At 40.9% G+C, this 26688-nt stretch overlaps 1 protein-coding gene across 1 annotated transcript in view; it reads left to right on the top strand.

The window, feature by feature from the left end:
* Nucleotides 1–2588: 2588 nt before the first annotated feature.
* pcdh7a (protocadherin 7a) overlaps nt 2589–26688 on the top strand; it is a 75282-nt gene continuing 51182 nt past the window's right edge. Inside the window, exons 1-4 of the mRNA XM_057843307.1 lie at nt 2589–2952; nt 3260–4949; nt 6101–7277; nt 16719–17495. Of these exons, the coding sequence (XP_057699290.1) occupies nt 3526–4949; nt 6101–7277; nt 16719–17495 (3378 nt within the window). The 5' untranslated portion in view covers nt 2589–2952; nt 3260–3525. The remainder of the gene's footprint in view (nt 2953–3259; nt 4950–6100; nt 7278–16718; nt 17496–26688) is intronic.

The raw sequence follows: 26688 nt of genomic DNA, 5'->3' as shown, positions 1-26688 counted from the left end.
ATGCGCACATATATAATTTTTTTTTTTTTTTAAACGTGTGCATCGATTGCCAATCAGGGAAAAGAGTTTAAATTTAAAATATTGAATATTCAAATTGGATCCAGTCATCTGCTTAATAATGAGAATGTGTGTGTCTACAACATGCAGAAGATCCCAAAATCTAAAATAGCTTGGAAAGTGACATTCTGGGCACGTTCAACACTAATAGTTGTGCAAACCTGGTAAAATGGCATCCAAGGCTAAAAATATAATATTAATGTATATGCAGGGTGTTCCAAAATGTTGACCCCATTTCGTAGGCCAATAATTTTGACAATTTTCGTTGGAATGACCTCAAATTTTCACAGCCTGTGTAGAAACGTTTCAAGTTTTTGTGTGTAACATTTGGCATTTCTATCTTTTCAGGTTAAGAAATGCCGTTCACTTCAAAAGAAAAAGCATTTAGCGTGTTAGAGTATGCTCGAACTCAGTTACCGAAGACAGTACAGCGTGCCTTCTTCACAAATTTTGCAAAGAAGGCACCAGAACTGAAACTGAGAATTACAGCTGCACTGGAAACTATTACTGAAGACATGCTACAGCGAGTTTGGCACAAACACAAATACCGATTCGACGTGTGCAGAGTCTCAGGCGGCGCTCATATTGAACATTTATGAAAATCTGCCATAGAACCAAAAGATATTTGTACTTTTATTTGTAAATTTAACCAATAAAACCTATGACCTTCAACATAAAGTGTATCTAGTTTCATTAAGATCCATCAAGTAGTTTCCGAGATATGGGCATTTAGAATGGGGTCAACCATTTTGGAACACCCTGTACTTAAGTACCACTTCAAAACATTACCAATACAGTTGAAAAAGGTTCCAGGAAGGAGTGGGAACCTCTTGGTACCTCACGATACGATACGATTTGCGATACAAAGTTCACGATAACGATAATCTGACGATACGGCGATACAACGATTATCGATACATTGGTCAGGAAATCCTTCTAGTATATTCTACAAACAACTAACAAACAGAAAAATAAGGTTCTGCTGTGAATTGGAAAGACTTTATCAATAGTAGACGTCCAAACCATTTGAAAAGGATTGGACGTTCAAAAGGGACGTTCATTCGCTGCTAACCCTCCCACTTCAAACGGATTGAACGTCTATTGCAGTCAGTGGCAGCCAATGCCATGGAATGATTAATCAAAGTAATTTAGGGCCATTTAAGGTCATTTACCCGTTGATTTTCAGTTACTTCCCGTTGATGTTTGGGCATTTATGGGTCACTTCCTGTTTATTTTTAGTTACAGAACAGGAAGTGACCTGGGAATCACCCAAATGAATAGGCAGTGACTCAAACTCAGCAGAAAATGACCTGTAAATGCCCTAAAATGAACAGCAAGTGACCTGTAAATGCCCTGAAAATCAGACAGAATGACCGTGAATGCTTTTGTTTCCAAAGAACGAACGTTCCCAGTCTAAATGGATTGAGTGTTGAGCACCGTTAATGCAGCCTTAGAGTTAACAGACACGATTATGGTAGAAAATATTGGTAGCAACTAGTTAGTTCCTTATTATTATTATTATTATTTTTTTTTTTTTTTTGGGACATTGACACCTTTTTAAAACGATATCTCGATTCTTGGCAGGAGCATATCGATACCCTTTTGGGATACAAAGTATCACGATATATCACCATTTTGATATTTTGTCACACCCCTAGTTCCAGGTAATGTTAATTCTCCTAAAAAAATATTGTGTTATTATTTCATTTGACATGCTTAGAATCAGATTGTAGGGTACTTATTGTAATTCATTGGAGTGTCTTTTTATTATATCTGAAAAAAGACTGGCATGTGGCACTGTACGATTTACGGCTGCATTGTTTTGAAATACATTGTCTAGGCCGACAACCATTGGCTACTGCAGGCTTAAGCCCAGTATAAATTACTGCAGCATGCCACTGTTATGATTTCCCACTAGGATGTGTGCCAATGAGCGGCTCTTTGACACAAAGAATGAATGAAGCCTTTCCCCAATGTTGTATGCCCCCTCTCCTCCCACTGCACCCACCCACCACCAAAATAGCTGCACCAGCACAAATATGACAGGGGTCTGCAATGGGCTGACAAAGCTGCATCACTCTCCTTTTATTTCATGAATATAAGAATAAAGATGTGTGGCCAGCATGCATGGATGGAGAGAAGGGTGATGCCAGCAGCCGGGACAGCAAGCCATTTAATCTCACTATATGACAGCATGCAGGGGGGGGTAGAGGGATGGAGATAGATGAAGAGGGGGTTTAAGGTCTGTCCTCTGCAACCTACAAACACACACAAGGACCCGATGCCTGCCTCTGCTGCCAGTGGATGAGTTAGAGAATGTTGCAGTAGAGAGAGAGAGAGAGAGAGAGAGAGAGAGAGAGAGAGAGAGAGAGAGAGAGAGAGAGAGAGAGAGAGAGAGAGAGAGAGAGAGAGAGAGAGAGAGAGAGAGAGAGAGAGAGAGAGAGAGAGAGAGAGAGAGAGAGAGAGAGAGAGAGAGAGAGAGAGAGAGAGACTGCAGCATCGCTGGCTACAGCAGCAGTCCCGAGCAGTGCAGGTGAGAGGGGGAAGCCAATGAAGGAGGAGGAGGAATAGGAGGTGCAACTTGAGTGAGAGAGAGAATGCGGGACTCTTGGAAAAAGACGCATCTTCACTCGGTCCATTACCGACATCCCGAGCAACGCTTAAACTGGCTAGAATTGACTCGTAATTGATGCCCGTGCCGGGATCACCATCGCTTCAACTTGACAGGAGAGGCGCTAAATCGACAACATTTGCTTTGTTACTTTTTAACCGTTAGGTTAAGTGGCTACTACAGAACGAGTGTCCCTTTCCAAGTTGCGTTCAGGAATCCGATGGCTTGGCACGTTGCTCCGCCACTGCGGGGAAAGAAAGCAAAGGCATCTGTCGGCTCTTAAGGTAAGAGAAAAGTCTATAAGGAAATACTTTTAATCGGCCATGTGATTTTAGATTTTTTTTTATTTGTCGTTATTGGTCTGCCTCAGCACTGTCCCTAAGCTAACTACAAAGCGCAGCTCGCTTCCTCTTTTGTGTGAACTAGAGGTGCTGCATTGCAGTTTAGGTGAAGTGAGACACGCGAGAAAAAAACTGCTGTCCCATATGTGACTGGAATAATGAAAAGTGACGAGTAAAAACCGCTTTAACGTTTAAAGTGCTCCTGCCAGTTGATCAAAGGTTTCTTTTGTCTGTTTTCTTATTTCTTCAGAACGTTGGCTCTTTGAATCAATATATCACGTGGTTTGAAGAGGACACAACCAGGATTGAACTGCATTATAAGTTGAAAAGACAGGAGGAGAAAGAAGGAATTAATAACATATCAGCTCTTGGTAGCAAAGACTGTCAGTCAGAAGGGAGAAATAATAAATCAAACACCCACGCTTGTGGGCTACTCGCAAGAAACAAGCAGCAGCCCAGCCGGTGATTCAAGGGGCAAAACAGTGTGGAGAAAGGCAAGTAGAGCAGGACGGAGCTATGCATGGACTTGGTGCAGTGCACTCTTCGGCGCAGGCTATCAGCCTCGTGGTCTTATTGCTGCTGCAGCTGCTGACTCAGCTGCCAGGTGCACACTCAGCTCTCCGGTACCGGGTAGCTGAGGAAGGCCCCCCTGATGTCAAGATAGGCAATGTGGCCGCAGACCTGGGCCTCACAGCTGGCACGGGCAGCGGGGACGTCACCTTTGCCCTGGAGAGTGGCTCCGAGTTCTTCAAAATCGACAATGTCACCGGTGAGCTAACGACAGGGCCAAGGCGCATCGACAGGGAGAAGATGACCCAATGCCAGATGATTTTTGATGAAAATGAGTGTTTCTTGGACTTTGAAGTGTCAGTGATTGGCCCCCTGCAAAGCTGGGTGGACTTGTTCGAAGGCCGTGTAGTCATAACCGACATCAATGACAACACTCCTTCCTTCCCCTCACCGGTGCTCCAGCTCTCAGTGGAGGAAAATCGTCCTATAGGCACGCTTTACCTGCTTCCCACTGCTACGGACAGAGATTTTGGACGAAACGGTATAGACCGCTATGAGCTCATCCAAGAAGGTGCAACTGGGTCCAGTTCGGCAAGACGCACGACAGGAGGAAATCCCATCGGTAGAGTAGATGGCCTTGGAGATAGGAGGGGTAGGAGTGGAGATAATGTGGGAGGAGCCAGGAGTACTGTGTTTGAACTTCAAGTGGCAGATATACCAGATGGTGAAAAACAACCTCAACTGATCGTCAAAGGTACATTAGACCGCGAGCAAAAAGACTCTTACGAACTGATCCTGCGGGTTCGAGATGGAGGAAACCCACCACGATCATCTCAAGCTCTGCTGCGGGTGTCCATAACAGACGTAAACGACAATAGTCCACTGTTCGAAAGGCCAACATATGAGGCGGAAATGGCAGAAAATGCACCACCAGGAACACCAGTCCTGCAGGTGAGAGCTTCAGACCGTGACATTGGTGTGAACGGACAGGTGGAGTATGTCTTTGGAGCAGCTACAGAATCGGTCAGGCGGCTGCTTCGACTGGACGAGGCAACTGGATGGCTGAGCGTTCTCCACAGGATCGACAGAGAAGAGGTGGCCCAACTGAGGTTTACAGTCACAGCGCGAGACAGGGGTCAGCCACCACGCACTGATCGTACCACAGTCATTTTGGCTGTACGTGACGAAAATGACAACGTCCCAGTTGTAGAGATTCGAAAGATCGGGCGAATCCCAGTGCGAGATGGAACAGCATTGGTACCTGAGAACGTTCTGGTAGACACACCAGTCGCTCTGGTTCAGGTCTCAGACCGAGACCAAGGAGAAAACGGAGCTGTGACCTGCACTGTTGTAGGAGATGTCCCCTTCACTTTGAAGCCTGCTGGTGAAACAGCTCTCCCACCCTTACCTGCAGATGAAGCCTTTGACAGGTGAGTCAACTTGAGGTGAAATGTTGATTGTCAAGAAGCTTAGTTTGGTCATTATAATTGACTAAAATCATTTTACGATATGAGTACAAAGTTCTGGATAAAGAATTTTACATTAAATTTAATTTTTTATGATATACCGTTGTTTCAGAACAAACGAAATAACAAAAAAGTGATAGTCCCTGCCTTCTTGCTGCAAAATGTGTTTCAACAAATAGTATATTTCACAGATAATCCAGAGAAGTGTTGTGTAATTCATTTTTTTCACGTAGTTCAAGTAGGCCATTTATTTACTTAAAACCAGAGTAGATAAAATGTCAAGCTATCTGTAAAACTAGATCATAAATATTCAATAAAGTCAAGAGTTTTCTGACTCATTTAGTAGTAGTATTGCAACAGCGCTTACTCCAAATGTCAGTGCTTTCAAGTCAGTTGTAAAAAAAAAAAAAAAAATCTTCAAGTTTGAGGAAAACACTAAGCAGAGTAAGCGTTAGAAAATATAGTGCTTGCTTATACTTGCTTTATAGTGTTACAGTTATTCATTGTCTTCACAAGAAAATCACGAGTCAGCTAAAGTAGTTCTTTCATAATGCTTCTCTTTAATTCTTATCTTTGAGTTTTGACTGATATATTGACCATAGGTACAAAAAAATATGTATGTAAACAGTGAGTTGACTATAATGGAATGTATATTGTAAATATACTATTTTGAAAAGCACCTAGATACTTTTACTTTATACTAGGGCTAAACGATACTGGAAAAAAACTCACATTGCGACTTATTGGGGGATTGCAATATTTTGCGATATATATTGCAATATTAAAACTAGAACAATTTTCACTAGATGACGTAAATACTTTTGTTTGGGAAGACTTTGTTTTACACACCATGACCACATTGCGTTGATATAATACAGTTTAGTCCAGGCTAAGGGGATACATGTATATCAAGGGGATCCAGCAGGCCATGTCTCTGCACACTGGCTGCTTTTATGAAGCAAAACAAAAGTTTATGTGCTCCAAAAAAAAAAAAAAAAATGCAGGTCCTGCGATAGGACTATTGCGCATGCACATATCGCGATGGCGATGTTCAAACAATATATTGTGCAGGCCTACTTTATACTACATTAACTTATACTATCCTTTTTTCACAGGAACAAGAAAAAATTCTTCCTGCATACCTCAGCTTTGCTGGACTACGAGGTCACCAAAGAATACAGCGTCACCATTGTGGCAGTAGATTCTGGAAGCCCTAGTCTTTCCAGCAACAGTTCACTGATGGTGCGAGTTGTTGATTACAATGACCATCCCCCTGTCTTTGCCCAAAGTGTCGTGGAGGTCCACTTTGCAGAAAACAACTCCCCCAATGAGAGGGTCGTCACTGTGGTGGCTGCAGACGCAGACAGTGGCAAGAATGCCGAGATTGCATATTCACTGGATCCTGTTGCAAATGGGCCATTTTATATAGATCCTGATAATGGGGACATTCGTGCTACTGTTGTCCTGGACCGAGAGCAGCGAGAGAGGTATGAACTCAAAGTTATTGCCAAGGACAAGGGTACCCCCTCTCTACAAGGTTCAGCGACTGTTGTTATTCAGGTGACTGACCGCAATGACAATGCGCCAAAGTTTGTCCAGGAAGTTTTTACTTTCTATGTGAAAGAAAACCTGCTCGCCAACAGCCCAGTTGGCATGGTGACTGTGACTGATGCTGATGAAGGTGAGAATGCAGAACTCAGCCTCTTTGTTGAAATGGATGGACAAGATGAGAAGAAGTCAGGGGAGAAAAGTGTGGGAGACAATGGAGAGAAGGAGCAAGAGGAGCTGTTCTCCATTGAGAACAACACAGGCACCATCTTCTCCTCTTTGTCGTTTGACCGTGAAAAGCTTTCCACCTACACCTTTCGAGTACGTGCTGTGGACGGAGGAGAGCCTCGCAAAACCGCCACGGCCACCGTGTCACTCTTTGTCACTGATGAGAATGACAATGCCCCCTCTATCACATCCCCAGCCAACGAGTCCTATACATTGCTCCCACCTGCAAGTAGTGCCCGCACTATAGTCAGGACTGTGACAGCCATAGATTCAGACACGGGTCCAAATGCAGACCTTCACTATGCCTTAGTTGGTGGGAATCCCTTCAGATTGTTTGAGATCGGCCACTCCAATGGTGTAATCACACTGGCAGAGCCACTGGAGCGTCGTCATAAAGGTCTACATCGCCTGGTGGTCAGGGTCAATGACAGCGGGACCCCCTCGCTGTGTGCTATTGCCCTGGTCCACGTCTTCATCAACGAGAGCTTGGTGAATGCCTCCCTGGTAGACGCACAGGTAAGCTTTTAATGAAATATTGCACCCACACCTGCTCATGAGGCTTGTTCTAATAAGCAGAACTGGAATGAAAAGAATCTTAATTGGAAGAGGCAATGATCCGTCCTGTTTTGGTTTGTGCAGATTGTTCTACCGCGATGGTAATGATAGCCAGACATGATTCTCGCCTCTGATCCATTCCAATAATGGCCACACAGATATCGCATTACAAAAGAGAGAGTGCTAATTAAAACTGATTGTAGCTGTTTAAACTAAAGTGGTAAGGCGATTATTTTCTTGATAGAATTAAATAAATGGATTCTCCACTCTGGCTTTGCTGTTTTTGGCCATTTTTAGGACTTTTAATTGTGTCTATATTTGTCACAGATAAAGAATCCCGTTTATCTTTTGAAAACTATTGGCAGAGCTGACTTCTTTGTTGTTTGAATCCTGCAGGAGGGTTTTCTTTGTCCGGTATGACTTTTCTTCATGCCTGCGTGTTTAAAATAACAGTTATTACTGAAGTGGCTCTTCTTTTACGGTACATTGAAGGCAGAGCTGAGGGAAATAGGTGTGTGTATGTGTGTGTGTGTGTGGCATGAGTGAGAGAGTGATAGAAAGGACGACAGTGGAAAGGCATTAACGGAGAGAGACTGACTGGCCCAGTTAGGGCCACCCACAGTCGGCTGAAGTATGTTAGTATGAATGGAACCTGCACTTAAGAAGGGTCGCTTTGCTATAGCAGGCCTGAATATTGATGAGATTTAGGCATTTCTGTTGTATCATGCTGCACATGCCGTGCATTAGTATTCAGACATAAAACAAAGTACCTGAGAACAAGGCTCAACTCTAAATAAGTCATTTTACAAGAGGAATGAGCAGAACATAAAGAAATAAAACATCTGCACTCATTAAACAATGTGGTCTTGTGGAACTAAAAAGTTTAGTACAAAGCGGAGTAGGCTTGTAGAGTAAATTGACTAGACATAACAGAATTACCTTTACAACAGAAACAACCACAGAAGAATTCCAAACAAAGATTGTGTACTTGTGCACACTCTGTTTTTCTTTCCTATAGTCATTATATTAACAGAATCCCCATCCCATTATACTTGAAAAATTGCTCAGTTAATCTACAAATGCTGAAAAGTAATGACCACGAAAATTCCCTCTGGTGTGCATCAAGTAAATTGAACTGACTACTAATTAAATAGGCTCAGAGATTATGTGGTGATGTTATTTGTTCCAAAAAGAGTGTTATTTTATCTCACAAGTTGATGTAGTTTGGAAAGGTTTTCTCCAAAGTAAGAGTCTTCATCATCTGTCATTTACGTGCATGTGCAGTGATGTGAATAGTGAGCAACTAAAATGGCTTAGAGGCATTTGAAGGGAAAGTACAGTCCCTGTTAGCATTGTCCCCCATCGAATACATGGAATTTAGCAATAAATAAAAAATTGTTGATGTTCTGAATTAGGACAATACTGCCTAACTAAAGTTTTGTCCTAGTGAAGGTCTGCTTTCAGCTATCCATAATTTCCGTGCATTATCATATGTAAAATATTATTGACTGAGTAAACGACACTAATCCTGTCAATTAGTGCACTCCATTTTGGCTCAATTTCCAAGATATGATGGAATACAACAATTTTTTATTGATTATCTAATCGATCAATCAATTACTGTCTTTTTCTAGTCCACTCTGTACTCTACTGTATGTGCATCCATGCACCCTTTTTCTACACTGCTTGTCTATACCAGTTGGGTGAACAGACCACACCCTAAATTAAATAAGTCATTCTCAAGTCTTATGTGAAGACGGTCAATTCATTTTTAAATTCACATCATCACAGAACTGAACCCATGCTGTATCAGGCAGGTGAATGAACCATTGCGCTTTCAGTGACTGGTAGAAGAGCCATTATTCCAAATCGTTTTGCGAAACAATCTTTTCAAGAAGCACTTTAGCTACTAAATAAAAAGGAAAAAGGAGAAAAAGCTTTATAGCGCAAAAGGTTCTGTGCTATTGTCAGCCTATTGCACACATTCTTGCCTACCACCCAACACCTAAAAAAAAAATTAAATTAAATTAAAAAAAATTTATAAAAAAAAAAAGCAGATACCTGCTTAAATATTTCTTTGTGTGTAAAACGCTGAATTGACAAATGAACTCAAGGTGAATTACATAGGATTTCTAATGGATTTTAGTGTCATATCCTCATTATTTGTATTGCTGCAATGTCGCTATCTTTGTGATCGATAGCCAAATGTTTTTGTTTGTTTGTTTGTTTGTTTGTTTGTTTGTTTGTTTGTTTTAGATTGAAGAAACATTTAATCAGGTGCAAACACAGCGTGAGATTTTTCTTTTTTTAACTCACCTGTTTGGACAGTTTGCTTCCATTAAAAGTTGTATTTTGAAACAACAGTGTGAAGATATAAGGCATTGTGTTTGGACATATGGTAACCACTAGTCCTTAGAATTATGAAGGTATCACTCAAGAGTAGAATTATAACGCCAAACTAGAAAACAAGAGGCCTTTAGGGGCTATTACAACAGAACATTTGTTAAGTGTTGTGACAATAGTGCTGAGAAGAGAAATGAAAAACAACGGGCCAAAGTTACTAGGACCATTGAGCCCAACAAAAGGCTAAAATGTGTCCAAGCTTGTATAAATGATGTCTTTGAGTGAATAAGATACTGTACTGTACTGTAATCAGCCAGGAAAAACGCCTGCTAGTTCCACAGCATCATGTCAGGAAATTGTTGGTTTTTTGTGTGTGTGTGTGTGTGTTTTTAACCAGCACAGGTGGTGTTGGAAGCAAGATTTTAGAGAACGCATTACCGCAGAAACAAGCACAAAAATTTGTATTTAACTGTGTTTTGCATAAGAGGCATTTCCTGCATCAATTAAAGTATTAAAAAAACGGGGAAAATGAAGAGTTACATTACTGGAAAAAGGTCAGTGTGATATAATACAAACAAATTTATGTATTTCTTGATGTATTTCATCAAGAATAAAAAATATAGAATCGTAAGAGTTCACCCAGAATGCTATACAACAGTTTTAGACATCTAGAAGCTGTGTTTGTCTAGTCCGCAGGTCTGCAACCCGCAGCTCTTTGGAGCTGCCCTAGTGGCTCCCTGGAACTTTTTCAAAGATTTTTGAAAATCGAAAAAGATGGGGGAGGAAATATATTTTTTGTTTTAAGACGGTTTCTGTAGGAGGACAAACATGACATAAATATTCTTTCAATTCATTAATAATTGTAATGAAGTTAAACTTCAGGTGGCATCGTACAACAGAGTAGTCATGTGGTGCGTCATTCTCTATAGGATCCACTGCAGGGAAAATAAACATTTAATCATGAAGGCCAATTATGTATTTGTGGCCAACTTAGTCATTTATATAGTAGGCTAATATAGCTAATAGCGATACATACAGTCAGTGTTGCTTTCATTATTAGGCCTACACAAGGCTTTTAATTTTTGCGGCTCCAGACATACGGTATCAGTTTGTTTTGTTTTGTTTTCGTCAAATATGGCTCTTTCAAAATTTTGGGTTGCCGACCCCTGGTCTAGTCAATAGGTGTATACTGTATTCTAGGTTGATTGATGATTTTTTTTCAATTATGCTTCTGGTCACTTATAAAAATTAGCTCAATAATGGGGAGTGTCACAGGAGTGTCTTTTTCCTATGTTTAGTCAATAAATAGTAAATGATTGATTGTGAAAGTAATAAAACTGGAAGCATTTCATTTTTATTTTAATAAAGAAAAAAAATTGTCATTTTATGACTTGATCATTACTTTTGTGCACTTGTGTGTGCGGTTAATAGTGTACTGTTAGTTCGCAACTCTGCAAGGATTCTTTATCCTTCATCATTAAAAGAAGTGGTACTTGACACTTGCCTTGTCAGAGGTTCCACACTTTACACAATCCCCACCTGGATAATTAAGTGATGAATTAATTATAATGGGTGACGCCTCTGAACTGCAGCTCTGTTGCAAATGCACTGAGCTAAAACTGGGATCTAAATTTTGATTAGTGGAATGGTCACAAGAAAACGTATTATTGTCGCAGTAGTAATGTGTATCAGTAATGTGAATCAGATCATTCTCAGGAGAGCATTAGACGTATGAAAATGCTAGTGTTAAGATCTTAACTTTATAGAGCAGAATTAAGTACACGTATTTATACGCTGCAATTTTTAGACTACAAAATGCTACTTTTTCCCCCAACTTTGAACCCTGCGGCTAATAGTCCCGTCTGACTAATTTATGCATTTTTTCAGGCTAATGAGATGCATGGGTGTGGCTTATAGTGAGGTACATCTTATAGTCAAAAAATGACAGTGTGTGACATATGTCTATACTTTTTTTAAGCACTCACTTTTCTTTAGTATTGTGGCGGCATGTGCTGTAGATGTATATACAGTGGGGCAAATAAGTATTTAGTCAACCACCAATTGTGCAAGTTCTTCTACTTGAAAAGATTAGAGTGGCCTGAAATTGTCAGCATGGGTAAACCTCAACCATGAGAGACAGAATGTGGAGAAAAAAAAAGAAAATCACATTTTTTGATTTTTAAAGAATTTATTTCCAAATTAGAGTGGAAAATAAGTATTTGGTCACCTACAAACAAGCAAAATTTCTGGCTGTCATAGTGGTCTAACTTCTTCTAACGAGGTCTAACGAGGCTCCACTCGTTACCTCTATTAATGGCACCTGTTTTAACTCATTATCGGTATAAAAGACACCTGTCCACAATCTCAGTCAGTCACACTCCAGACTCCACTATTGCCAAGACCAAAGAACTGTCGAAGGACACCAGAGACAAAATTGTAGACCTGCACCAGGTTGGGAAGACTGAATCTGCAATAGGTAAAACGCTTGGTATAAAGAAATAAACTGTGGGAGCAATTATTAGAAAATGGAAGACATACAAGACCACTGATAATCTCCCTCGATCCGGGGCTCCATGCAAGATCTCACCCCGTGGTGTCAAAATGATAACAACAACGGTGAGTAAAAATCCCAGAACCAAACGAGGGGACCCAGTGAATGACCTACAGAGAGCTGGGACCACAGTAACAAAGGCTACTATCAGTAACACAATGCGCCGCCAGGGACTCAAATTCTGCAGTGCCAGACGTGTCCCCCTGCTGAAGAAAGTACACGTCCAGGCCCGTCAGCGTTTTGCTAGAGAGCATTTGGATGTTCCAGAAGAGGACTGGGAGAATGTGTTATGGTCAGATGAAACCAAAATATAACTTTTTGGTACAAACACAGGTTCTCGTGTTTGGAGGAGAAAGAATACTGAATTGCATCCGAAGAACACCATACCCACTTTGAAGCGTGGAGGTGGAAATATCATGATTTGGGGCTGTTTTTCTGCAAAGGGACCAGGACGACTGATCTGTGTAAAGGAAAGAATGAATGGGGCCATGTATCGAGAGATTTTGAGTGAAAATCTCCTCCCATCAGCAAGGGCATTGAAGATGAGACGTGGCTGAGTCTTTTAGCATGACAATGATCCCAAACACACAGCCAGGGTAACAAAGGAGTGTCTTCGTAAGAAGCATTTCAAGGTCCTGGAGTGGCCTAGCCAGTCTCCAGATCTCAACCCCATAGAAAATCTGTGGAGGGAGTTGAAAGTCCGTGTTGCCCAATGACAGCCCCAAAACATCACTGCTCTAGAGGAGATCTGCATGGAGGAATGGGCCAAAATACCAGCAACAGTGTGTGAAAAGCTTGTGAAGAGTTACAGAAAACGTTTGGTTGGCCTCCATTATTGCCAACAAAGGCTACAAAACAAAGTATTGAGATGAACTTTTGGTATTGACCAAATACTTATGTTCCATGATTTGCAAATAAATTCTTTAAAAATCAAACAATGTGATTTTCTGTTTTTTTTTCCACATTCTGTCTCTCATGGTTGAGGTTTACCCATGTTGACAATTACAGGCCTCTCTAATATTTTCAAGTGGGAGAACTTGCACAATTAGTGGTTGACTAAATACTTATGTGCCCCACTGTATACAAAAGATGTACCGAAAGAAAAATTCTTGGCCGAAACCAAAAACCGAATATTGGAAACACTTGGCCCAAAACCCTAAGGCCGAAAAATATATTGAATAATTTTTTATTTCATTTCAAAATATATATTTTATTTAATTATTTTCCGATTAATGCCCTTTGCCTTGGCATTGGTTCTACAATTCTGAAGGGCTCGTGAAGTTTAGTTTGAAAGGTGCCGATTCTGGATCCCCATGGGAGGGTGGGTTCCCAGCGGCATTGAGTGTTTTGTGGGATACGCTGAACACGTATACAGCAGAGGTACTGGCTTCGTCATAGCATTTTGTTTGCTGGACGTCACGTTTCTTGGAAGTTTGGGACATTCGAAAAATGGGTCTCACGCCTCCAATTGCTAAGCTAAATGAGAGCTTGATGTACGTTTGTGTGGAACTTTAGTTCACAACAACAACAAAAAACTATTTCGTTCTCGCCGAAACTAGTAAAGCTCTTTACAAGGCTATTACAATCGCTCCTACTCCTTAAAATAAGACTGTCTTTTCTTGTGCAACAAGTAGAATCGATCGAGAGCCAGGTGACAAGGCTGAGTTCTCACGGCAGCGGAATCCCTCCTCGCCGGATTGAGCGGCTACTGGCAGAGGGGGTGTAGAAGTAGCGGGAAAAACGTGACAAAAAGAGGAAGTGGTCGTCGTATAAACATACTAAGTCACAGCAAATGACCATGTAAGCGTTTAAATACTACTTTATTTGTACACTGTTCACTTGATTAAACTCAAAACTACTCACACACGGGCTCCAATGCACTGTACTTGATGTGATGCAGGACATCAATGGAAAGCAACTTCAGAACTTGCGTGTAACAGCGATGAAGCAAATTTATTTTATTTTCCTTTGTTTAATAATCCATATATTTCATTTTCGCCGTTTTCGGCCAAAGGTTTTCGGCGCCAAATTGTCGGTCAGCACATGACAAAGTTTGAAAGAACACAACAAATATGATTAAACTTGAGCCTTAAAAATTTAGCTAAATGGTACATGTGTCCTTACTTTTTTGGGCAGTGGAAAAGCCATTTAGAGGATAACATATGAATCAAGTTAAACAAAGCAACTTTTATTGGAACAATAGTATTGGAAGGGAAGAGGGTTTTTTGGTTGTTGCTACAAACCCTGTAGCACCCATTCACCTTCATTCTTACTATTTCTTCAATTTCTTCCGCAAAGTCTTATTATAAAGCCACTATAATAGTCCACGGATTACTTGAGTATATCATTTCCAGCCTTGACAGGAGAGAAAAAAATGTCATATGAGCTTTGAGACTCGTGTCAGAGCTGCATAATGAGGTGTCTAACGAACAGTCAGCTTACACTGTTGAGTCATGTAAGTGCGGACATATATATCAGCCTTCGTCTCTGTTTCTGTTGTCTGTGCAAAATGACTGTCTTAGGACAGCTTTCTGCTGTATATATTAACCAGGTTTACGCTGTATGATTAGATTGGTAGAACCCCATTGTCACCCACTCAGAAGTGTCCATAATATGCGATCAATATTTTTCTTAACAATCTTATTACAAAATGTAGCGTATGTTAGCCAAATGAAATCTGTCTAAATGATGACTAGAAGACCATAGTCTTCATCAAATCATGTTATACGTGTTAAACATAATGAGCCAAAAAAGCCTCAGATAAACTGCAGGAATGTATTGGAGCCTTACCACATCACTATCCTTACAAATCTCCATGGAAAAATAAGGATAACAAATCCAGCATAAATCCACTCCCACACTTGCCTTCACAATACCAGCTTTGTCTGTTGAAGAGACAGCTCTTGTAATGGGGATGCAGTCATTTTCTGCCATTTACGTTTTGTGTGTCCCTCTTTGCACACGTATTGACAATTTTTCTCTGTGAAACCTTGGAGCTCACACTTTCAGTTGTTTCTCAACATCTGCTTTAAATGACATAATCTGGGTGTATATCGGCTAACAGAATTACAGACGCAATTTAAAATGTTGCAGTCTCGACGCAAGACAAATTATATATTTAGTGACACTCGATGTGTCTGGGAATAATGGAAAGGGAACACATAAGACACTGTGATGGGTTTAATTAAGATGAAGATGCTGTTTGATTATTCTCTTTGTTTCACACCTACTGTGTCAATGTCGATTAAAGCTTTTTTTTTCTTTCTTTTAACTCATCTGTCACTTGGCAGCACAGTGGATTAAACTGTTATTGTTGGTGGCACACAGCTAGAATGTTTCTGTGTGGAATTATAGTTTGGCTCATGTGAAGTTTGCATGTGCTTCTTTTGTATCTGTGGGTTCCTCCTACAGTTCACAATTGTGTGTGTGAGCATGGCTTAGGACTCAAAACTATTGGTATGAATGAGTGAATGATTTTCTTTCTTAAACAGTACATGTCCAAGAGTGAAATTTTAACTGACAGTCACAATGTACTGTCATACAATAGCGACACATTTTTTCCAGCCTCTTAGTCATAGTATTTTTTCAGTAACTTTTACATTGTGAAATAGAGTGACTACTATGGCAGACAGCTCTGCTTACGTAGTTGGTTTGTGCTTGTCGCTATACTCCCCCAGTTTCTCTAATATTGAAAAATTCTGGATGCGGATCGACCTCTATTTTGTTTGGATTTCAGAGTTTTTCCCATGGGAATTGATGACAATTGAAATAATCTGTTCCATAGTCAATTTTTACCTACATTAAAAAAAAAATCAGCTTAATGTTTTAAGTTGAATTCTACCACTGATCTGACATGTTGCCAGTAAGCAACACATGTTCACAGATAGTATAACACTAGCAGACATTTCATTTTTGTCCTAATTGAGAAATTAGTAAGCTTGCCGCATATTACTGAATCATTGACAGTAATAGTAAACGGAGAGGTATTATGTCTTTGTGTCTGTATATTTTTTATTCTGCCTCCTTATGGCCAAAGCGGGCACAACAGACGTTGCAGCACAATAAATTACACCACAGCATTTAATCATTCATTCATTCATTCATGATTCATAAAATGTATAATTGTTCTTCATTGTTTGTATTTTTTATCACTCAATACTTTATACAGTAAAATATAAGATTTACTTTTTTGAATGGGTGGCAGGGGGTAGAACTGATTGATTGCATTTCCATTAATTTCACCTGGGAATGATCATAGAAACCATAGACATTGATCATTTTAGTTAGGGAACAGATTAAATTTGTAAGACACCAAGTTGTTAAATAAATTGTCCTGCATTTGCACTGTACTTGTCAGATTTGTGATTTACTCAAACTTAGTCCAAGCTACAGGACTCTCACCATAATTCACTTTAGAGACTTCGGTGACACAAAATATACTGATTTGGGTAGTAGTTTTTGTTTTGCCCTTGTAACATTGTGATTGTTTCCTGTACATTTCATTACAGGTCAGCAGAAGCTTACTTGCTCCACTATCACTGGACATTGCTGGGGACCCAGACAGTGATCGTGCATTAGGTAAACAACGCCTCAGCGTCGCCATCGGTGTCCTGGCAGGAGCCGCAGCTGTCATCCTGGTCATACTCCTCGTAGTCACAGCAAGGCAATGTGGCGCTCAAGGCAAGAACGGTTATGAGGCTGGTAAGAAAGAGCCAGAAGAAGATTTCTTCAGTCCATCAGGGGCTCAACCGCAGGTTGGCCGTGGCAGCGGATCAGACCGAGGACGCAAACCTCGGCGAGATAAGCGCAATGGTGGTGGCACAGCAGCTGGACCTACCAAGTCAGACAGGTCACTCTACAGTGGTATTGTCACTGTAAACGGACTTCGTCGCCACGCCAATGACGATGAAGAGGAAGATATCAGCAGTGCAAGTGAGCGCCTCGCAGCCCGCTACTGCGCTGTTGACGGTGACCCCGGCAGCCCACGGATGGGTGGTGGCAGACGGCATCAGTCGAGTCCGGATTTGGCCAGGCACTACAAGTCCAGCTCACCTCTCCCTGCAGTCAACCTCCAACCACACTCCCCTCCAGCTGAAGGGAAGAAGCATCAGGCAGTTCAGGAGCTGCCACCTTCCAACACCTTTGTGGGCAGTGGGGTCTGTGTCGGGAGCACCGGCTCAAGCAGCAGCAGCAGTGGAGGCAGTGGAAATGGAGACGCCATGTCCCTGGGATCAGACCAGTGCTCGGAGTATGGATGCCAGACTGGGAACAAGTACAACAAACAGGTAGAACACTCTGAGAAGTAACTCCAGTCACATTTACACTAATTTGATTTGACATTGCTCCCCTTTTATTGTTTAAATTCAATCCTATGCTAAACTTTGACACTAAACCACTTCTTTCTGTCTGGCTGTCATGCTCTTTGTCCGCTTCACACCGCCTGATCGCTGTCTTCTCCTCCCTGGCGCCATGTCTTCTCGTTTACACATCAGCTGACATACTGTACTGCACACCCCGCAGCTCACATCTAAATACCGTTTTATCTCTGCAAAATAGCTGCCAGTGTGTGCGCAGGCACACGCACATGCACGCAACCCTTTCAGCATCCTAAGCCTATGAGCCATGTGTGGGTACCCTGCTGTCCAAATGTGTGTGCTCTCAATGTCATATATTAGCAGGATCTGACAAAAGAGACGCGAAGTCGACCCCCCACTGAACTATGTGAAATAGCGTGTTTGTGTTTATATAAATGGGTAACCCCCTGACGTGTTCAGAGGGTGAACAGTCACAGTAGGAGTGGGCGCATAGTTGGCTCCAACAGGCTAATTGATTATATTATGTATCAATTTGCTTTGTCAAACACAAGTTTAAAATGTATAAATGTATATATGTTAGCATAAATGAGCATTTCTTTATTAATGCAACTGCAAAGCTATAAAAAGTAGAGACTTGTATATGCAGAGGCTGTTACAACTATAAGCCAGTCCATCTGACAAATAAATACTGCATCAAGATCAGCTCAGTCCATCTTTACCAACACACATAGGCTTCATCTATCATCTTCGATGCACTGACGCAGCATGGTCTCAGCAGTCCAAGGGGAGTGCTGCACTGAGTGATGATTGAGTGACAGCTTACCCACCTTAAAGGGGTAGCGTCTTGTTTGCGTGACTGGCGGCTCTACATTTATCCTTCCCACAGTGAAAAAGTGCTGACGTGGTCATTAAAAGAGAACCAGAGGAGCTTGTTGGACTAATCAATTCATACACAGGACCCGCTGATCCTGCTCAACGCAGACACACACACATACACACAAATGCAAGAGCGCACACAAAATAATGTACACACACTTCTGAGGTTAATCCATTACGGAGTCAATCCTCTTAATCTGCCTTTCCCAGGGTAAGAAAATGCTTACTGGGAGAGTTTTGGTCTTCATGCTTACGTGCACTCAAAACATGCCAACACATATTAAGGGATACGCAGACACTCAAACTGACAATGTAATGAATTATTCACCATATGGAGTAATTAACTCCTCTGCAGCAGGCTAGGGTGTACCATCCAGCTCCAAGTCCACCTCCAAAAGTTCTCACACCCAGTTGATGCTTGTACGAGTCTAAATTTGTAAACACAAACCATTTCCACACATAGGTTCATGTTGGCGAGGACCTGGCTTTGTGTTTGGGGATTACTTAATTCAAATGAATTTTATATGTGAATGCAAGTTAGAGATACTCTGGGACAAAAATGTGGTAAATGTGGGCCCAATGTGGGAAGCTAGCCTGCGGACAGAATAGGGAGGAGAAGCACAGAAGGAGTGAAAGCGATTTATCGGAAAGAAGGGATATGGAGTAAGCAAGATGGGAAGAAGTTCAGATTTACTTTAGAGGGTCAGCAAAAACTATATACACTAAACAAAAAAAGTCCTCATGTAATATCAGCACATTAGAGTCACTGGGGAGCTCCAAATAATGGTTAAAATAATGATAGAAATCGCTGATAAAAACAGTTTGGCTTTCCGGATGAGATGCTGGATTGCATCAGAAAAAAACAGCAGCAGTCCGATCGGTGATTTTTTTTTTCTGAATACCAGCAAACTGCAGCAGCCAGAGACACTACGTTCTTGTGTTGTCCATCTGTCTCTGCCATGCTTTTGAATGTAATATCTTAACAACATCTGGAGCAAATTTTGTTGCATCTGGCACAAACATCCATTAAAGGATGAACTGATGATCGAGGTCAAGGGCATCGTGACTGAGTATTTGTGCTGGGAGAAAAAAAATAATGAGATAATGATCAACCAAACACAACAATCTTCAGACACTATTGTTTTGAGATTGATGAGACTTAACGATTGAAAGGAAAGGATGCCCCTAGGTCAAACAGAGTGAATATTACAAAAAAACAATAGTAAAAAAAAATAGTTTGCCATCCTGATGAAAAACAATGCTGACTTTTAATTGATTTTGTTTTATTTTTTTCATTATTGGCTCTTTTAGTTTCCAGGAGTACAAAGCTATTCTGCGATTATTAATAGATGTCTAGTACGATATATGGCCTCGGTCACCTAGCGACTGAATAGATGACTAGACTTACAGGTATAACCATTTCATAATGAACATTTGATTGAAATGAAAATAAAAATGCAAGACTCAGAATTGTAATCTTTCTTGATACCACCGTGTAACTAATAGAGGTGGGAATCTTGGGGCACTGAATGATTTGATTACGATTACGATTCAGAGGCTACGATTCCATTGGAAATCGATTATGATGCCCCCTTCCCCCTGCTTTTAATGTTTCGCACATTAATTCCAAAATTGTTTAAAAATCCTCTCAGGCTAAACCAAAATACTATTTCAGTATCAAGTTAACAGTTCAAAACAGTAAATAAAATACTCAAGTCCCCATTCTGTATCAGCATCTGTAAACTATTCAATTAATTTAATGTTGTGACTCAACCGTTAAAGTTGGTAAAATTGCTCCCGTTATTCCATAATTTCCCTTCTATCTAATTTCGACATGTGAAAGTTTTAAAACTGCTTCATCATTTAAAGATAGATTCAAGTCAAGATTTTGTCAATTTAGTATTAATTGGAGTATTTTAGATTAGGTTTGGTACAACAGAGCCTTCCAGAGAAGTCTACTGCTTTAAGATGGCGGCTGTTTTCTAACGCCGGCAAGTCTGTTATATTTCTTTGCTATCTCTCTCTACATGTTCTAACGCCATCGTCATCTGTCCTTTCGCATTTAGTTCAATATACTGTATATGTGATATCTACCCTAGCATTACGTGGCTGACTGGACGTATATTTGTTGCAACTAGCAACTGGGCATTGTTTGTAGCGGTTGTCAGCCGCAGTCAGGTATTATTTTTGTTTTTATCTTGCGGCGTGATTTGAACATGATATTTACTCTCGGTCCGTTCCTCAGTGCGTCCCGAAGATCGCGCCGACTGTATTTTAGTTCCGCTTTACCTGGTATAATTAAATAATTGGAATTTGTTTGTGAATCGTTCTCGAATTTTCCACGGCCGAATCACGAATAATCCGAGAATCGGAAATTTCTCACGCCTCTAGTTACTAATCTATATCTTGCACAGGTAGATGGCCTGGCTTTTTGTCAAGAAGCCACACAATCCTCCCATGTGCTTTCAATGTTGAAGTACCAATTAACTAACAAATAATGTTGTTTTCCTGCTAGTTGCAGCTTTGAGTTGCAAAAAATATTTCGTTAAAAGTAGAAAGTTGGATGATAGCTTTTAAGCAAATGCAGTGAGGGGAAGATTGAGAGACACAGAGAGGGAGGGTGAGAGAGAAAGAGAAAGGGAGGGCCTGGTTTGGGTTGCAGCCAAAGAGCGAGAGTGGACTGCTGAGATGTGGGTCATCAGGATACCCGGTGGCATCAGGACACATTAATGATCACAGCGGTCACATGGCACTGCAGTCAATATGGGCAAAGTGGCCTCGTTTTGCCCTCAAACCACTGGCACCACACACACACGCGCCCGCACCTCCATAAACACACACCACCCAAACATTCTTCCTGGCTAATGGCCACGATCAATTCTCAGCTGTGTCCATTCATTTTTTTCGCGGTTGTCTCGGGTCTTTTTTGGGGGGGATATTCATAACGTTATACGGTACTGTGTAATGTAACCTTGAGTAATACTTTTCATGCAAGCGCAGCAGTTTTTTCTCCCTTTTTACCTCCAGTTCGACTTTCACCTTTGTCGCTTGTTATGGTCCCCCCGCTGTACTTGCCATATGCGTGGGCAGACTACCTTTGTGTTGTCCTTCGGCCCGCTCTGACCTCAAATATATGGACTCAGCGTTTTCACGACTTCTTTTACTGTAGTGAGCATTTTCTAACTCAGAGTGAGTCCATCGGTTGAGAGTGCCACAAAGGCAATATTGAACCAGGGAGAATCACACACACACACACACCTAAGGACTAATCAATGGCCCTTTAACAAGGCCAAGACTGCAGGTGGGTTGACATGGCAATTTTTAGCTCCTTAGATGACAAATCTGGAGGTCATCGCTAGCTTCTCACCACATCAGGCCCCTCGATGATTACACAGGCCAAGGACAAACTACAAAGATGAGTTTGCCACCAATAATCCGGACAGTCTTGTTCATCTAATTGGACTGTATGGACGGATGTGGGTGAAGCGATTAGGTCTAAAGGATTATGAAATTGAAAAGCAGCTTTTCATTTCTGCGAAATCCCCTCAGGATTAAATATGATGAGCGTCTGTCATGGACTGACACCCGGACCGGCACGTCACTTGAGCACATCCGCACAGGCGCCCGCATTAAGGACGTAAGGGTGAAGGCGCTGTCAGCCATGTAAGCGGGAAGCACACAAGCCGCTCCTGTCCCTGTCTTCTCTCTAGCTGTTACACAGCCGCCATAGCCGACCCGTAACCCCCTGTCAGGATGATACCAAAACACTGACACATTCATTAAAGTCACAGTAAGTTTAGGGCACGCACTCGGCCGTACACTTGGAAAGGGGAGAGTTAGGTGGGAAGGTGAAGAGTTGAGAGCAAGTGGGAGGTAAGTAGGACAAGGTAAGCAAAGTGTAGATCACCCAATGAGCCGCACCAAAAATGGATGTAGTGACCTGGAGACAAAGGGTGAGAGTCAGGGAAGGTGGTGGTGGGGTTGGTGTAGTCAGCGGACATCATGGTGGGAACTCGAGCCATAAGAGCGGGAGAGGATTGGGAGAAAAGGTTGAAGAAAAGTTCAAATGGATCTAGATGCTTGTTTTTGTTCAGCGCCTTGTGAATATTGATTTACACTTGACTCATAAAGAAACACAAGGGAATAGTTTTGGTTGAAAGATGCCTCCACAGCGCTGTTGTTCTAAGTAAAGATTTACTCCTGCATGTTAACGCCCCACACTCACTCTTGAGGTCAAGTTGAAAATTGTGAGGCTTAATTTGATGTATTCTCATAAAAACATAAAATATTAACAGCAAGAAGTACACTAAGCATGTGGTGGCCTTCTGCCTTGAACAGTTGGTGTTGTCCTTCTTCTCTAGCTCTAAACTTGTGCCTACAATCCTGATTGTTGCTGACAAAGTGTGTCAGACGTAACTGTTGACACGCAATATGGACAAAAATATTGGGACAGCTGGCATATTCTCTGGCATATAAAATTGAACTGGGCACTATAAAATGATTTATATGTTAAATATAATGCTTATAAAATGAGATTAGTATTATCACACACAATTAAAGGGGGTCCATATTGATGTATGTAAAAATCTTACCAATAAAGTCTGCAACTTTGCATACTTAATGCATTCATATAAATGCAATCAATGGTTTATGACTATGTTTATTCATTCATTCATTCATATTTGACTAAATTAAATCAGGCATTTTGACTTCATTTACTGATTAATCTTGATGTGAGACGTGTTATATGCACATAGGAATAGAATAAGAAGTGATTTTATTTTTGTCATAATATGCTAAATTTAGTAAAGGGTCCATATTCTACAGAGGCTGTCTATATAAAGGGTATCCACATGCAATACTAGATTGCTTTAAAGATAAAAGTAAGAAAAAAATAAATTACCCTAACACTTAAAGTCGTCTGACTGAAAATGACATTTACTATGTTATTTTTCATGGTGTTGAACATTTTGGAGAGGTTCAACTTGGTTTCAACCATTGCATAATGCTGCCAAGAAAGATACCAATTTCCCAGTTAAAATAAATAAAATAATAAATAAAAACAATTAACTTTGGTATCAATCACTTTGGGATTTTCCCTATACAGTATACTGGTAAATCAGAGCAAAATTTGCAAATGTAAATGCTGAATTGGCATGTTCACAGTGCAATGAGGCTTTTGATAGTATAGGTCAGAGTACTCTTCGGCCATATCAAACCCTTCAAAACACGCCTTTATTGGTATTTTCTATACTGCCCACGTAAACAGCATACTCCTCATTTAGAAACGCATTCCCAATACTTTTGTCCATGAAGTGTACCCCATTGTCCACTATAATCTGCATTTGCATAACTGCGTATGTTGCCGCGACTCCCCACTGTAGAAAGGGAAGGAGCGCTACTGCTGTGCTGCTTCTCCACACACATCATCATCATGTAAATCCACATGTCCTCCACGGGATATGAGGATTAAACCTCAAAAGGTTTTATTGAGGTATTTAGGTAAGGGTTAAGGCTACTTTAAAGGCTTCACAAAATGAAAGTCAGTGGTAAATCCTTGCTATATATGACATTCAGTCACAATAGGTGAGTTGTTTCTGGAAGACAAAGCCCAAAAAAGGAATTGCAAAGCTTACAAAAGTAAGAGCAACAGAAGTGGTCTTTTTCCCTCGTGTATCAAGGTCACCCTGGGTTGGAATGGGATTGCAAGTTGCATTCTTGTCTAGTCTGTTGAGCACGCCAGATAAAGCACACATAGTGATAATGTCAATGTGATAGCAACTCCTCTCCTTGGCCTTTGTTTTAAGTTCTCTGAGAAAATGGCAAGAATGCGGGAAGGTCACTCACACTCACAGACAAGCTGGGGCATGGGATACGTGCCGCAGACTCCCTCAGATGTGTGATTGCAACACAAACAGACACAAAGAGACCAGCTCAGTGAAACCATGCTCTTATGAGTACATAATGATGCATAATTACACACATCCATTCCTTATGCACATACTCCCTCTGCACCACAAAGCTCTGATAAGAATGTGATGACACACAAGTCAGGATAAAAAGTTTTCTAGCTCTTACATCAGTTTCTCCTTCCATTCCCTCTGGATGGAAACCCGCGCGTGCGTACGTACAGTGGAATACACAAAAGAATCTACATAGCAAGCCCCACACTAAGATGCTGCCTTTTATTTGCTTTCTTCAAGGTTCTCCGCTTTAGAATGCAGCTCTGCATTCAGCTCTTGTGCCTTACAGCATTATCGTAATGGCTGTCTGGGGGTTAAATAACATTGCCCAATATCGCTAAACAAAAGACATTCTTCCTCACAGTGGACTGTGAATAAAAATAGTTTAGTTGGCCTGAGACTGGCATAATCCACCTACACAAATGTCTCTTGTGAATTAAGTGTTTGTTTAGATTCAGCTTTAACAAATTGATTTTGAATTGAACTAAACCATTTGAAAACCCAGTAAAAGAGCATGTCAGATAGTGTCAAATCAAAATTAATAGGACTCATGAGGTAGCGTATATTTGTTGACTCTGCCAGAATGCTGGATCAAGTTGGAGTTTAGTGCCCTGTGGGGGGATGATTTTCATTATTGCCTTTCTGCTATCAACTTACAGTAGTTTTGTTGGAAGGAATACCAGTAATTCCCACCACTTGCGAGGTTGTTTCTCACCCGTGTTTAGGTTACTTCAAATTGACGGCAAGATAAGACAAATTCCACATTTCCCCAAGGGAACAAGCTGTTGTGTGTCATATCTATCACAAGTATACTGTTGTGGCCAAATATTTTGGAAAATGCTGAAATGTGTTGTTAACCAAATTTGCTGCATTTTTAAAGAACATTTTAAGAACTTCATAATCTGCTAAAGCATAATCTGCTATTCATTGAGGGACACCAGTTACTCAAGAATGGTTGACAAGACTCTTGCACAAACCAGAGTGTGTACACATTTTGTTGCTGATAACGCACTACAGATGTTAAATTGTGGAAATTGCTGGACAGATCTTCTTTTTTTTTCCTGACAAACTTTCTTTATTGTTCCTAAACTGTACAAGCAAGCAAGGTAACACCATTTGAACATGTTTACATATTAAAGCAACTCTAGGTAACTTTTCATACCTTTGTAAAATATTTTCATGATATTTGTGATAATATGTCGACTGACAACTAGTTGAATGACACCTCTTTTATATCTCGAGGGGGTTTGTATCGCTTTCACCGGCACGAATTAACTTTGAGGAGGGTGTCAGGGATCCTGTGCCATACGTCAATTCCCCCTTTCCCCATTCATTATAAAGACGAAAGTCAAGGCGAACGCTATCGCGCGAATTCTGCAAAGATGGCAGAGCAACAAAAGAAACAAAAAGTTTTGTCTGAGGAGGAATTAAAAAAAATAGAGGCTACCAGATATACAGAATAAACATTGGCCCGGCTTTCACTTGTTGGCGTGACAACCCCCCCCCCCCCCCAAATAGGGATGCAACCATACAGTTAAGTCACGGTTCGGTATGATTTTCGATACGAGGGACACGTTTTTCGATTCGATTGAATGCATTTAATGCTCTGAAACAAAAAATACAAGTTTTTTTTGTTTTGGTTTGTTTTTTTATTTTGCTAACAAGCAAAAATAACAATGCCATCATATAAAGATGCATTATTGGGCATAATATTTATGTGCCCTCTTCTTACTGATCTGAAGAAATTTTGTATAAAAGTGCTGAGAACTATCTTTACTGTTTGTAAAGTGAGGCGGGGCACACTGTTGTTTGCTATTACTCTCTTAGCAGGTATGTTTACAACATGAGAAAAACATTGTATTTGAGGTCCGAATCCATCTGTGTTACGTACTGAATTAACAATATTTGCAGCATTATCTATAGTCACTGGTATGGATTGATTTGGCCTGCTTAACTTCCATTCAGTCCATTCAGTATATGGACTACGCGTGCCATGATCACTCTGGGCTCACGCAGCCAATGGCGTGGGACTTGGCGGGATCTAACGTAGCACATCTAGTTTGCTATTTGATGATATCTACTCTGTGCGCGTAAGTGTTGTCCGGCATTAAAAAAATTTAACAAACGCCACAGAAGTCACGTCTGCTCATTACTGCACAACACCAGCATTTGACAATCGACTTTCATAAACAGGACGAGTTTGATGTACAGCGCTCTTAATTTGCCACTCATTGTTCATCATGTAACCGAGAGTTAGGTCTCCGTGACCCACGGTCTTAACCTGTCTGTTGTCAAAGCGAAGTTGTTCGTAGCAGCCAAGTCGG

Source organism: Corythoichthys intestinalis, chromosome 8, assembly GCF_030265065.1.
Source record: "Corythoichthys intestinalis isolate RoL2023-P3 chromosome 8, ASM3026506v1, whole genome shotgun sequence".
NCBI lineage: Eukaryota > Metazoa > Chordata > Actinopteri > Syngnathiformes > Syngnathidae > Corythoichthys > Corythoichthys intestinalis.
The sequence above is the reverse complement of the archived record's forward strand: the minus strand, read 5'-3'. Positions and strand labels throughout refer to the sequence as shown.